Below are 12,594 nucleotides of genomic sequence, written 5' to 3' on the forward strand. Positions count from 1 at the left end.
ATGTATGTACGTAACATACATATCTATGTATCTATGTGTTTGTATATATGCATGTATGTGTGTGTGTGTGTGTGTGTGTGTGTGTGTAAGTAATGTCATATCAATGCATGCATGTATGTGTTTGTTATGCATGCATGTGTTTTGTACATACATACATACATACATACATACATACATACATACATACATACATACATACATATGTACAAACATACATACATAGATACATACATAAATACATATGTACACACATAGATACATAGATACATAGATACATACAGACATATATACATACATACATACATACATACATACATACATACATACATGGCATACATGGCATACATGGCATACATGGCATACATACATACGTACAAGGCATACATACATACGTACAAGGCATACATACATACGTACATGGCATACATACATGCATGGCATACATACATGCATGGCATACATACATACATACATACATACATGGCATATGTATATACATACATGGCATATGTATATACATACATGCATACATACATAGAGATGTGTGGACAAAAGGAGAATGGCTTGGGATGGGCGGCAGACAAATGTGAACAGACAGCGGAGAGAAAGAGAGAGAGAGAGAGAGAGAGAAAGAGAAAGAGAGTGGGAGAGTGGAGATCAGGGTTTGAGCTCAGACTCAAAACTCAGACCCAAGAATAGGGTTAGGGTTAGGGTTAGGGTTAGGGTTAGAGTTTATCGTGCTTATTTCTCTCTCCATTTCCTCCATCTGCCGTCGTTCCTTCCTCGATCTATTTCAACGTTCCCCGGTTTCCCTCTTCCAGGTATGTCCTCAATCTTCTCATCATCATCATCATCATCATCATCATCATATTCTTCTTCATAGTCACCGTCAATCGCTGCGTTCCCCTCCCCCCCCCTTGTTTTTAGGTTTTACCTTCTTGCTATCCTTGACCGCGTTTGTTTGTGAAGCTCAGATTTTTGTTCTCCTGCTAAGATCGATTGTGCTGTCTTTGACAGCGCTTACAAAGGTCGACTTTTATTTTACCCTCTCATACGATCAGAACTCTGATAACTTCTTTCAGGTTAGTTATGTTTCACTCCTGTTATGCTTGACCGAGTTTAAGAGTATCAAGTGTTCTCCTGCGTGGACCATGCTATCCCTGACTTCGTTTTGTCAATTTCAAGTTTCTTCCGGTTAGCATCACATTAATGTTTTGCCATCCTTGTTCTTGTTTGTGAAGGAGTTTTTCCCTGCAAACATCTGGTAAAGATCTTGACGTCGTTGTCTAAGATCAAGTTTTTTTGCGTTTGCTAAGCTCAGCCATTTCCATGCTAACGAAGGTCAGGTTATGGTCTTTCGAACATTGCCCGAGTCTGTGATGGTCCAATTCTTCCGGTCAAGATCATGGTTTTTCCTCAAGTATTTTTTATCTAGTTTAAGGCCTTGTTTTTATTTGTTAATCTCAAGTGTTTTTCTTTGGGAAGTTTAGGTTCGGACTTGCATTTTGACTCTGTTTGCTAAATGCAGTTTTTCTCCCTACTAAGATAAGATAACCATATTTTTATCCTAGTCTATGTTTGTTCAGCTCAACTTATTTTTTCTTAATAAGCTCAGCATTTTGGTCAAATTTTTTTGTTCCAATGTAAGGTCTTGCCATCCTCAATCACACTTACCTCAGTTTTTTCCTTGATAGGTTTATGGTCTATCATTGACCAAGTATGTTTGATTAAATGGGTTTTTGATCTGAGATCAGTATTAGGTTTGAGTCTCCCAATCCTCGACTACTGTTTAATGGGTGGAATCTGGAAAGTATAATATATTCAAGACTTTTATATAAGCAAAAGAATTCTCACATTTCAATTTTCGCCAGGATATTTTATTTTACTGCTCCTTGGAACTCTTGAAATCAGGCAAGATGAAATTTCCTGGTCAATGTGTAATGGTAGAGGACGAATGATCAATGTGTAAAGAGTCATTGCTGGCAGGCCCTGGGATCGGCATGTGGTAGGTCTAGTTAGCATTCAATTCTGATGTTTTTGCATCCAATTGTAAAGTTTTGCATCCAATTCTTCCACAAGAAGGTGGTAAACAAGAAAGCGACTCATGTAGCGTGTTCTTTGTTATGCGAAAGTGGCGGTTCTCTCTCTGCTTAGAGGGCATAATCTGTGTTTGGTTATTGACTCAAATTACAGGCGGTGATGGGGAAGTGTAGAGTCATACTATAAATTATTATCCTTCACTATCTCCTTGAAATTCAAAATTAATTAATTAATATTGGAATAATGATGATTGATTCCAATTACATGCGGAAATAGTTAAGAAACCTTGTCCCTACAAAGGGAAGGAGAGAGTAGGTAGGTTTCTTTCTGACCTAAATGCTACCTAGCTTGGTAGGACACCTTGATGATATAGTGAACCGAAACAATAAACTCCCCCCAAGTCTGCTCCACACTCAAACAGAAAGACACACAATTAACACCTAATTTTTTAAGCAACAAAAGGCTGGTGAAAGCAATGTCTCCAATATGCCAGTTTTAATATTGTGTTTCTAGTAGTCAGTGGTGGGGGGTTGGACTGGTCATCTGGAGCAACACTCGCTGTGGGTATATTTGGCCTGGCTGAGACGGTCGTTGAGTTGGAGGGCGGATTGTCTTCTTCAACCTAGTCTCTCGTGAGTTTTAATTAAGTGGCAAGCTCTGTGCAAGTCTTATGTAGCTGCCAAAACAATTTTTAAATTTTGGTGACTGGCTACGTAGAGCTTGCTGTGCCCAACCTGATTTAAGTTAAATCTTCTACTATTTAATCAAGGTTCAGGAAGTGCACTACTTTACTTATGAACTTATGGTTTTCTTGATCCACACATAATAGTTGAAGGTTAGTTACTTTGATGGCATCACCAGCATTGGCTCAACATTTGTTGGTTGTAGTGCGTTGCCTTGTTGCATCAAGCCATTTAGATGAGGCCAGGATTCAGGCCTACTTGTCCATGATAACTCTCTTTGTAGCTCCCTCTCTGCAATCTCGATCTGGTTGACACAACCATCTAATGTGGGTTTCCTGATTTGGCTGAAATATAGAGGTGATGATTTTTAGGGAAAAGATAGGAGACGATTTTTAGAAAAACTAGCAGGAGTCTGAAATTGTTGGTAATATCCTTTCTTAGAGTAGGAATGGGATCAACTGAGAGACATCAAAGTTATCAATAGCATTATCAGAAGAGTACGAATATGTGAGAACGTCTCCATACTTTGCCAAATATAATGGTATTGGTCTACACTGTCAACTGTTATAAGATGGTGAATCATTAAAAATTGGATCCTAAGCAATTGAAATGCAGTGTTGATTGTTCACAGAACAGTGATGGCCTGGATTATGAACAATAACTATGCTAGGAAAATTCATAGCCAAATTGCCTCTCTAATGTAACAAGAGGATTAGGATTCAGCTTCTTCTGATGAAAGAGCAACTGGAAGTTGATGTATAGGCCTCCATTCCGGCAAAAACTATGCTTTTCGTTAAATAATGAGTGCTAAGATTGATGTTGTAACCAGAATTGGACCATCTAGCAAGTGCACACCATATCACGACTATGTAGAATATCATATGTGGAGGTGCTGGCTACATACGAAGATACATGTTGTGAAGTGAACAGGTGAGCCTGACATTACGGCAACTCAGTAAGTTAGCAGTGTGCCAGATGCCTGATCGGTAGTATGTAAGCTGGATTAGGCTGCTCACTTACTGATAATAGAGATCCCCGATCCTTAGTGCAAAGGGTCAATTTTGGAAAGAGTGACCCAGGTGGCAATTGCAATGGAGATAATACAACATTAATGATATGAAATTCTTGTGGAATCTGTTGGGCCAACAGTTGTTGACAAAATGATGGCTTGAGGGGTCTGGTAGATCTCAAAGCTGTAAAATAATTGCAGATACTCTTAAGTTGGTTGTTCTAAAGGCGTGCTCCTAGAATCATATGATGTACTTGAATGTTTTTCCTCAAGCCTATAAAGACTAGAGTTTCTCACTTATGGAGCAATGAAATCACAAACTTGTCTCCGAATGTTAAAATCAGGAATTTTTATAGAGCTTCATGAATCTATTGAACTTCTCATCTCAGTCTCTTTTACGAATCTATTGAACTCAATTGACCAGATTAGTTTTTTCTGTTTTTTTCTGCGTCAGATCTCACTTTGCTTTTTCTGTACCAAAACTTGGTTTTGGCTTTTTTCTTTTTGTTGTGCTTCACATCTTTCTTTTGTTTTGACAAAAGAACATTCCCGGTTTTTGTTTCTTATTTTGACTTCACACATTTTCTGTTTTCACATGGTGTACTTAATCTTTTGTTTATGGGCCAGTAAAGACTAGAGTTTCTCACATATATGGAGCAATGAAACCACCAAACATGTTTCCAGATGTTTACAGATTTTACTGAATCTCTCATGTCAGGGTCTCTTTGAACTGATAGAATCGAGTAGATTAGTTTGTTGTTTTTTGCTCTCAAAATCTCATACTGTTTCCTGTACGAAAACTAGGTTTTATCTTGCTTTTTATTGTGTTTCAGTGTTTTTCTTCTGATCTCACAAAAGATCCCCTATTTCTGTTTTCTAATTGTGACTTCACAGGTTTTGACTCATTGCTCATTGTGCTTACAGAACTTCTTTCATTCTCAGAAAAGAACATTCCTCGAGAAACACTTCATGTTGCATAATGTCTTCTTAGAAAAGAGTAAGACACATATCTCAGCCTTTTTCCACATACTTTTTCTTTTATGCAGCTAAGGTTTTGATGCATTTCTTACTTCTCTCGACAGTTTTCCTTTTGTTCTCACAAAAATATTGTTCTTGAGAAAAACTTCATGTTGCGTACGTTCTTCAAGTCACTTATCCGAGGCTCTTGGTGAAGGAGCAACTCGGGTGATATGTATAAAGACCGTGGGGAAGGGCGTGCTGCAAGCCGTGAATCGATTGAAAGCAAGAAACGCATAGAGGATTCATTAGAGAAGACATCTCCATCAACATCCAAGGCAAATGCAAAGGACAAAGAGCGTATGTCCATGCCATCCACATCAACTGTTCGACGTGCAGGATCTGTGGACACAAGGGAAGCAAGATCTACTTATGAGAAGGCCAAGTTCCCAGAGGATGGTATGTACACTTCCTTCTCATCTTCTCATCCACTTACCTGTTGATTCTTATAAGTTATTATTGAATGCCTTCTAGAATCTAGTATACATATGTGCAGTATGAGATTGACTCCATGGGCTTCAATGCAGAGGAAAATTCTTTTTCATGTCCTTTTTTTGTGTGTGATTTTGTTTACGGTCGTCTGTGTTATGGTTGAACATATTTACATGTTTTAGTTTTATATAACTTTATAAATTATGTGAGGCTTGTTTTGTATCAAATGCAAGTTTCCTTATTAGAGTTCCAATATATCTTTTCTCTCTAACAGGATTCATTGCCTTCAAATTTTTATTGCATAGCTCATAAATGTAGCAATATTACTATATATTTTGATGTATTATTGACTAGCTATATTTTCTATCATTGTGTTCCATATTTTGATTAGGTTTTAGATGTATTGCTGATTGATGTTTTGTATGAAATTTATTTCCTTTCTTTAGTGAGTTGATTATTACTATTTTTGTTATTAACGTAAACACCAAAATTTTAATGGTATATTATTAGGTGCAAATTTACAGTTGCAGTCTTCTGAAGTTATTTAGTCTCCATAGATTATTTATTCACATGCAGATTATGTCTTAACAATTTAAAGTCTGCCAGAAAAGGGCATCTTTGGATTTAATACATACTAAAATAAGTATTAAATTGGATGATGATTGGTTTCAACTATGGTTGGAATCCTTGAAGATGAACACTATATGACATAGCTAGCTACAAAGGTAATTGCAATGATGACAAGTTAGGCTAACATGCCTGACTATCAGTGATGACTTATTTTATTCTATGCACTATCTTTGAGATGCATTCCTTATAGATTTTAATTACTGGGGAACAATACATGAAGAGTTTCATGAAAATGATAGATAAATGTTGGCCAGAACTTGGAAGGAGGTGACAAGAATGAGAAAAGAGGCACAAAGTATGATATGGTGGAAATAAGTTCAGACATCTCTGAGTAGTATGTATGTTTCCCATTTACAGGAAATATTATGGTAGGTTGAGACCAACATTTTAATCACATTTTGTATGTTCTAGTGACTGATGCAACAACTCTTTGCATGATTGAGTCACCTTGGTATTTCAGAATATATATTTCTCAATCAAATATGATACCTGCACATGCATCACTCATTAGTCTCATCATATGTCCATCAAGTCCAGACTAGGTAACTGTATATTTAAATCAAGATTTCGATTTCTTTGCATAGCTTTCTTTCTATTTTAGGTTATTAACACCTTTGTTGTACTATTAACCTATGGCAGTCTAATGTTATTCTGATAATAGCTAATGTTTTCTAGAAAGGTTCTTTCTGACATCTCTTATGGCTACTGTAACATATAGCAGTCCTGGTGTTGCCCAACATGGTGATTTAACAGATATAAAGCTAAATATAACTAAGCTTTTGGTGATAAAAATATGGATGTTAAAATCCCTACATTGTTTTAAGTGTCATTCTAGCTTGCTTGTCGTACATTACATACTGTGTAATTTTCAGAGTTCAACAAGTCTTCTGGAAATTATCAATAATTATAGAATTTATTAAGCTACTATGCTTTGTCATCTAGGATCCTGGACTATTTAGAGAACATATCTGAGTCTCCAGTAATATTAGGATTCACGCAAACTATCCTTATTATTTCTATCTAGTGCACACAAAACTGGTTCAAAATTGATTTAAACACATTGATGATAAGGACAATCCTTTGTGTTGGTTGTCTTCACATGGGCACATTGTTATGGGACAAGAATGGAATGAATGGGATTTTGTCTTTTAACTGTTTGTTTGAAAATCGGTTTCAAAGTATGAGAGATTTTAAGTATCCATCACTAGGCTGTAACCATCAGAGTATTTATATTGGGAAACTAACCATCATGATTACTGGATCCAAATGTCTCAATCATGTAGATTTATGTGTCTGGACCAATTAAATAAGTCTAGAGTTTTCTGTCTTGCAAATGTCTTTCATCTTATTGATCTGTTAACATGATGGATAATGTTTCATTGAAGGTGAATATTCAGATACAGACACTGAAGGTTCAGATGTTAGTGGCTCAGATGGAGATGATACTTCCTGGATTTCATGGTTTTGTGGGTTGAGAGGAAATGAATTCTTTTGTGAAATTGAGGAAGATTACATCCAAGATGACTTCAATTTAAGTGGACTAAGCAGCCAAGTGCCTTATTATGAATATGCGATGGATCTCATTCTTGATGCTGAATCTCCCAATGGTAATGGCTTGATTCTGTTCTCAGGGTGTGGAGATTATGAATAGATTATAGGATTTCAGTATGTTCTATTGAAGAATCTAAAATAAATATCTAGAAGAGAAGAAAGTATGATGAAACTAGAGGGTTTTCATTGACCATAACTAAGGTGGTGTCTTTAAAATGGAGTATAATGATAATCATTGTTTGGAAGAGTTGCTGTGGTTACATAATATGTGATTTCTAATTGTTCATTCTTGTTAATACTCACATTTAGACAATGTGTTTGTATTACCTCTGTTTCAATTTTCATGAATGGAGAGTTTAACTATACTGAAATTGGCATGTCCAAGATAAAATATAGCATATCTAAAGGCAAGGGGTTTCAAAAATCTTTAAGACAAAGGGTTTCAAAAAGAAGTTTGTGAATAGGCTCTGAAAGTTCTATGGTTTCTTATTATTCAGCTGACATGCTTACTGATGATCAAAATGAAATGGTTGAATCTGCTGCGGAAATGCTGTATGGACTTATCCATGTCCGATACATTCTGACAAGTAAAGGCTTGAATGCAATGGTAAATGGCTTATTTACATTTAGGGGAAAAAACATAAAAATATGCAATTTACCAGAATGTCCCATAACATTTTAAAATTACCAGAACAACCTTGTAGGAAGCTATTGCAATGGTAATTTTCAAAAAGATTAGGGGTGCTTTGGTAAATAGCTAATTTCAGGTGTTTCGATGATTTGACTTTTTATGTAGCCCAGTTATGCTGCTCTAAAATTTGAGTAAATGGTCATTTGGTATTTTACTGCAGTTAGACAAGTACAAGAACATGGATTTTGGTCGCTGCCCAAGAGTATACTGCTCTGGACAACCTTGTTTACCTGTTGGCCAATCTGATGTTCCCCGGAATAGTACAGTGAAGATTTACTGCCCGAAATGTGAGGATGTTTACTACCCAAGATCGAAATACCAAGGCAGTATCCTTTAAACAGCTTATTTTTGTTCTGTTTATTTTGTGAATTGAGCATTATATTTGGCCAAAACTTTAAGCACAAAACACTGAAATACCCTCAGTTTTCAAAACTGACCAGAATATGGTGTACTTGGGAGAGTTACTCTGGGTGTTGTAAATTATAAAGTTACGGGGAATTAATGCGATCTGTATAGATGTTTTTTCCAGTCAAGTAATGATTATTTTGGTAAATAATAAGGGTATTTTGTAAATCTGTAAGGAGAGAGACTCTGGCTTATTCCTGACAAAAATACAGATGTTGATGGAGCTTATTTTGGGACAACATTTCCTCACCTGTTTCTGATGACATATCCTTACATGAAGCCATTGAAACCAACAGCAACTTATGTGCCAAAGATTTTTGGATTCAAAATTCACCGAAGTGCAAGGTAAAGAGTGGCAGGATAATTTTCAGGCTTGCCTTGGAAGAGACTGCGGATATTTCTGAGACTACAATTATATAGAGGTCTGGAAGAGGTTTTTGATTAGAAGGCTGATTAAACAAACACATTATGGTGAAGCAAGGATTTCAGCAATCACTTCTAGGTCATTTACATGAAACAACAGAGCCTTGAGGGGAAGGATGAATTGTTTTCTGCTACTACAGAATGACTCTGTACAACTTTTTTCAAGTCGGTTAAAATCGAGGAAAGGAACTAGTCTGTTTTCACACATTTCAATTGTAAGGTTATGTCCAGTGTTCTTGTATTGATTTGAAAATAACTCCCGACTTTCCTGTTTCAAGGAATTTCTCTTTTTTGCTTCTCATTTCTTTTATTTCTATAGTAATAGGAATCCTTTGATAAAAGTGTTTGTTATTAGCTGCACATTGCTTCAATATTAAGGTAAAGCATGTTCTAGAGTTTGGGGCAGCATGTGGTAAGATAAGTGATTGTTATTTATGGAAACCGATGATGATACAGATCACTGACATACTTATGGAAACAGATAACTTTTTGATGTAAGGTAGTGGTTCTTATTTATGGAAACATAAATATATTGGTTGTTATCTATGAGTTTTGAATTATTGGTAGTTTTGAGTTAAAGTTATAATTTCTTGAAATCTAGTGCTGAGTTTTTCTGCAATCTTCAATAAGAGAGATTTTGGTGCAATTACTATTCTTTACCTGTGGGTCTTCATGAGCAAAATGTATTGCCTAGAATAGAAAATCTACCAAAATAATATTCATGATATATGTTTACACAATTTCCCTAGTGCCCTGAAAAAGGTTGAAGCTATCATATTACCATCTGTTTGATATTTCACCCAGATCCTCCTACCTATCCAAATGTGTGGAACATTTTGGTAATATGAAAAGGTAAACGAGTGGCAGTTGATATCAGCAGTGATGGCATTCTTGCAATTTCAGTTTCATCTGTGGCGTTTTAGGAAGTTTTTGTACAATACCCCAACAATAAATGATCCTATGTACCTTTACTTTTTGCAACCTGGTTCTGTTCTTCATATATATTGTCTGGATTTTGTCTGATCGGTGAAATTGCATTTAAGTTTCTATGCATTTTAACAATCAACTTCCAAATGGTGGTACCAAAAATAGTGTCTTCACAGCATCTAAATTAGTTGATGTCTTTTTTGGTATCAGCTTTCTCTGAACTTTAAGATAATGAGATTAGATTCAGCTGTTTAGAAAAGAATATTTTATTGCTATATTTGGCATTTTCTTGTTGATGGTTTCATTATATGTATGTTGTCCCATTGAGGTATATCACCGATTCAAGCAAATGGGTCAAATCCAAATGTTTCACAAATTTTAGGAATTATTTGAATTTGGGTAGCTTTTTCTATCGTTTCTTGCAAATTGTTCATTGAAACTTGTAGAATCTTGCTTCTTGTCAATGCTGATGTGATTTTTATAGCATGATAAGAAGTCAATAAATTGAGTAGTTGCACTTGGTGGTATAATGAGATACACTTGTTCATTTGGGTGACAACATCTATAGCATCAATCGGACCTTGATGCTTCCTTCATCTAGAGGTTGATTGGTTGGATATTGACACTATTATGTTAGAGTACTAACATGTGACATCAGTTCATGGACAACTTTTTCCTGTGGCTAATAACCAACAAAAGAACTGTTGTAAACATCAAGAAGCAAAGTACTCTTTGGGTTTGTGTGTGAAACCCCCCTATGAAAATTGAAATAGTTGTCATTGCTCTTTGGGCACTATTGAAATGAGCCACTACCTCTAGAAGAATGACCTCAAGTTTAGAGGATGTAGAGCTTACAAATTCACATTTTTGTAGCGAACCAAATCATTGACGTACCATTGAGCCATTTTCTTTCACATTGAGACAACAAGATCAAGTTGTGGGAGATGCTACCAAGCCATCAAATTGGTTTTTTGGGGCATTGTAGTCTGGCTACTTGACTTGACATTCTTACTTCTAGTTTATCCACACTTGCTTGCGCTAATGCTTTTGTCTTTTATGGAACGCCCCCTACTGATGTATTTCAACATTCCACAACTTTTGCAGACCACAAAGTCTTGTTCATGTTTAGTGCACGACTCTTGGTGCAAAACCTTAGTGACCTTAAGCAACTAGAAAAAAGGGTCACCATTAAGCCATGATACAAAGGTTGGAATATATTTTGTTTCGACTTTGAACTTAAATGTTGGACATTATGACTTGACCCAATAATGGAAGGCTTTACTTTATTTGGTTTTATGCATTGTTTAAAGTAATTTTATTATTGTATGTAAGTGCAATTCTACAAAGTTTCCAATAAAAAATTATTCAATTGGTTAATAACTTCATCGCAAGAACATGAAAAAGCTTTTTAGTAGAAGGAAATATGATAGAAACAAGATACGATAATGATTCAAAATAAAGAACCTTTATCATGTAGGATATATTGAAGTATGATCAAACTATGATCTGATATATATTTGCAACTCGACACGTTCAAGTAGAAACCTAATTGGTCAAAATACATCGTGTAGGGACATAACGTGTTAAATAAAAAAGTAATATTAAGTTCTCAAAATCACACCCTACAAGCATGTCTCCTAGAAATAGGCAAATGGGGTCCATCCATTTTACTAATCCTTTTGTTAGAAGTCAAGTTTTTCTCTACAAAATCAAATGGCAACTTAGAAAGCCCAATAATGGAACAATATATTTATTTGAGGGACATTAAGCCATGTGAATGACCTCTTCGAATATGCGTATGACAATGATTCTAGGTTAGTGGAGGAGAGATGAGAGGTATAGGTTCCAACTAGAATTCTTTCTAATGAGTTGAGATTGAAATTATGGCGCGACGTTCACTTTTCAACATCAATGTGCAATTTCTATGACCCCAATTTAACTTTACTCCAGGTTAGTGCGAGTGATGCGTTAGTGTGAGGCCGCATGCACAAACAAAACGTTTAAACATTGATCACAGTGAACATGTGTGAAGTAGGTGCCACAAACAAAATATTACATGAACTCTTAACATGTCAACACTAACAACTCTTGGCCTATTATGGCCAATTAGCTCTCAATCGACAATTGTGAGGAATGGGATTAGAAGTATATGAAATGGATCCGTTCATTAGAAGTATGATGAGGGGAAATGGTATACCACAAGCTTAGGATGGTGGGAAAAGGCATCCCTTAGTAAGACGGTAGACCCTCCCTGTAAAATGTTATGTTGTGGGAAAACAGGCCTCTCGTGCAGGTGCTATCATTCGAAATCTCAAACTTCTACATATGGAATACATGTTCATGGGAGGCAAGATGTGACATAAAGGTATAGAAATTCCCAACATTAAGTTCCATGAGTAACAATTGTTGCAGTTAAGTGAAGGCGTCTTATTGTTTTGTTTACATGCATGGAAAGGAGCTCGGGCAAATGGAGAAAGGGAATTGAGATCCCAGACATGACCCGACGGACAAATGAACCAATGAACCCCCCCCCCCCCCCCCCCCCCCCCATGGGCTCCGTGGTCAATGGCAGATAGATGATCGCAACAACACAACACGCGTGATACAGATATATGGCTAAGAGTAAATGGGCAGCATAGAACAGAAAGGACAATGCCCAAGAAAACAATAATAGTGTTTATAATGTGAACACACCCCAATTTGGAAGCTCTCTCTCTCTCTCTCTCTCTCTACACACACACACACACACACACTCTCTCTCTCTCTCTCTCTCTCTCTCTCTCAAA

At 36.3% G+C, this 12,594-nt stretch overlaps 1 protein-coding gene across 4 annotated transcripts; it reads left to right on the forward strand.

Moving 5' to 3' along the window:
• The first annotated feature begins 637 nt into the window (after positions 1-637).
• On the forward strand, positions 638-9,276 carry LOC147850970 (casein kinase II subunit beta-1-like). 4 transcript variants are annotated; one of them, XM_087335623.1, is made up of 7 exons: positions 638-821; positions 4,627-4,729; positions 4,907-5,148; positions 7,197-7,418; positions 7,860-7,969; positions 8,214-8,379; positions 8,671-9,276. In XM_087335623.1, exons 3-7 carry the CDS (start codon positions 4,923-4,925, stop codon positions 8,805-8,807), a joined length of 861 nt encoding a protein of 286 aa, XP_087191749.1. In that variant the 5' UTR covers positions 638-821; positions 4,627-4,729; positions 4,907-4,922; the 3' UTR covers positions 8,808-9,276. The 4 variants fall into 4 exon arrangements, with proteins under 4 accessions (XP_087191749.1, XP_087191750.1, XP_087191746.1 ...); XM_087335624.1 differs by having other exon boundaries at positions 4,657-4,729; XM_087335620.1 differs by having other exon boundaries at positions 639-821; positions 4,815-5,148.
• The last annotated feature ends 3,318 nt before the right edge of the window (positions 9,277-12,594 follow it).

Source organism: Azolla caroliniana, unplaced genomic scaffold (genome assembly GCF_043228905.1).
Source record: "Azolla caroliniana isolate FFs.n. ecotype wild unplaced genomic scaffold, voAzoCaro1.0.p SCAF_20, whole genome shotgun sequence".
Classification (NCBI taxonomy): domain Eukaryota; kingdom Viridiplantae; phylum Streptophyta; class Polypodiopsida; order Salviniales; family Salviniaceae; genus Azolla; species Azolla caroliniana.

Excerpts from the sequence above, each read along its gene's own strand:
- LOC147850970 (XM_087335623.1), top strand. The coding sequence starts at position 4,923 with ATGTATAAAGACCGTGGGGAAGGGCGTGCTGCAAGCCGTGAATCGATT. Across the intron at positions 7,419-7,859 it reads TGATGCTGAATCTCCCAATG|CTGACATGCTTACTGATGAT; the intron begins GTAATGGCTTGA and ends CTTATTATTCAG. Across the intron at positions 7,970-8,213 it reads GTAAAGGCTTGAATGCAATG|TTAGACAAGTACAAGAACAT; the intron begins GTAAATGGCTTA and ends ATTTTACTGCAG.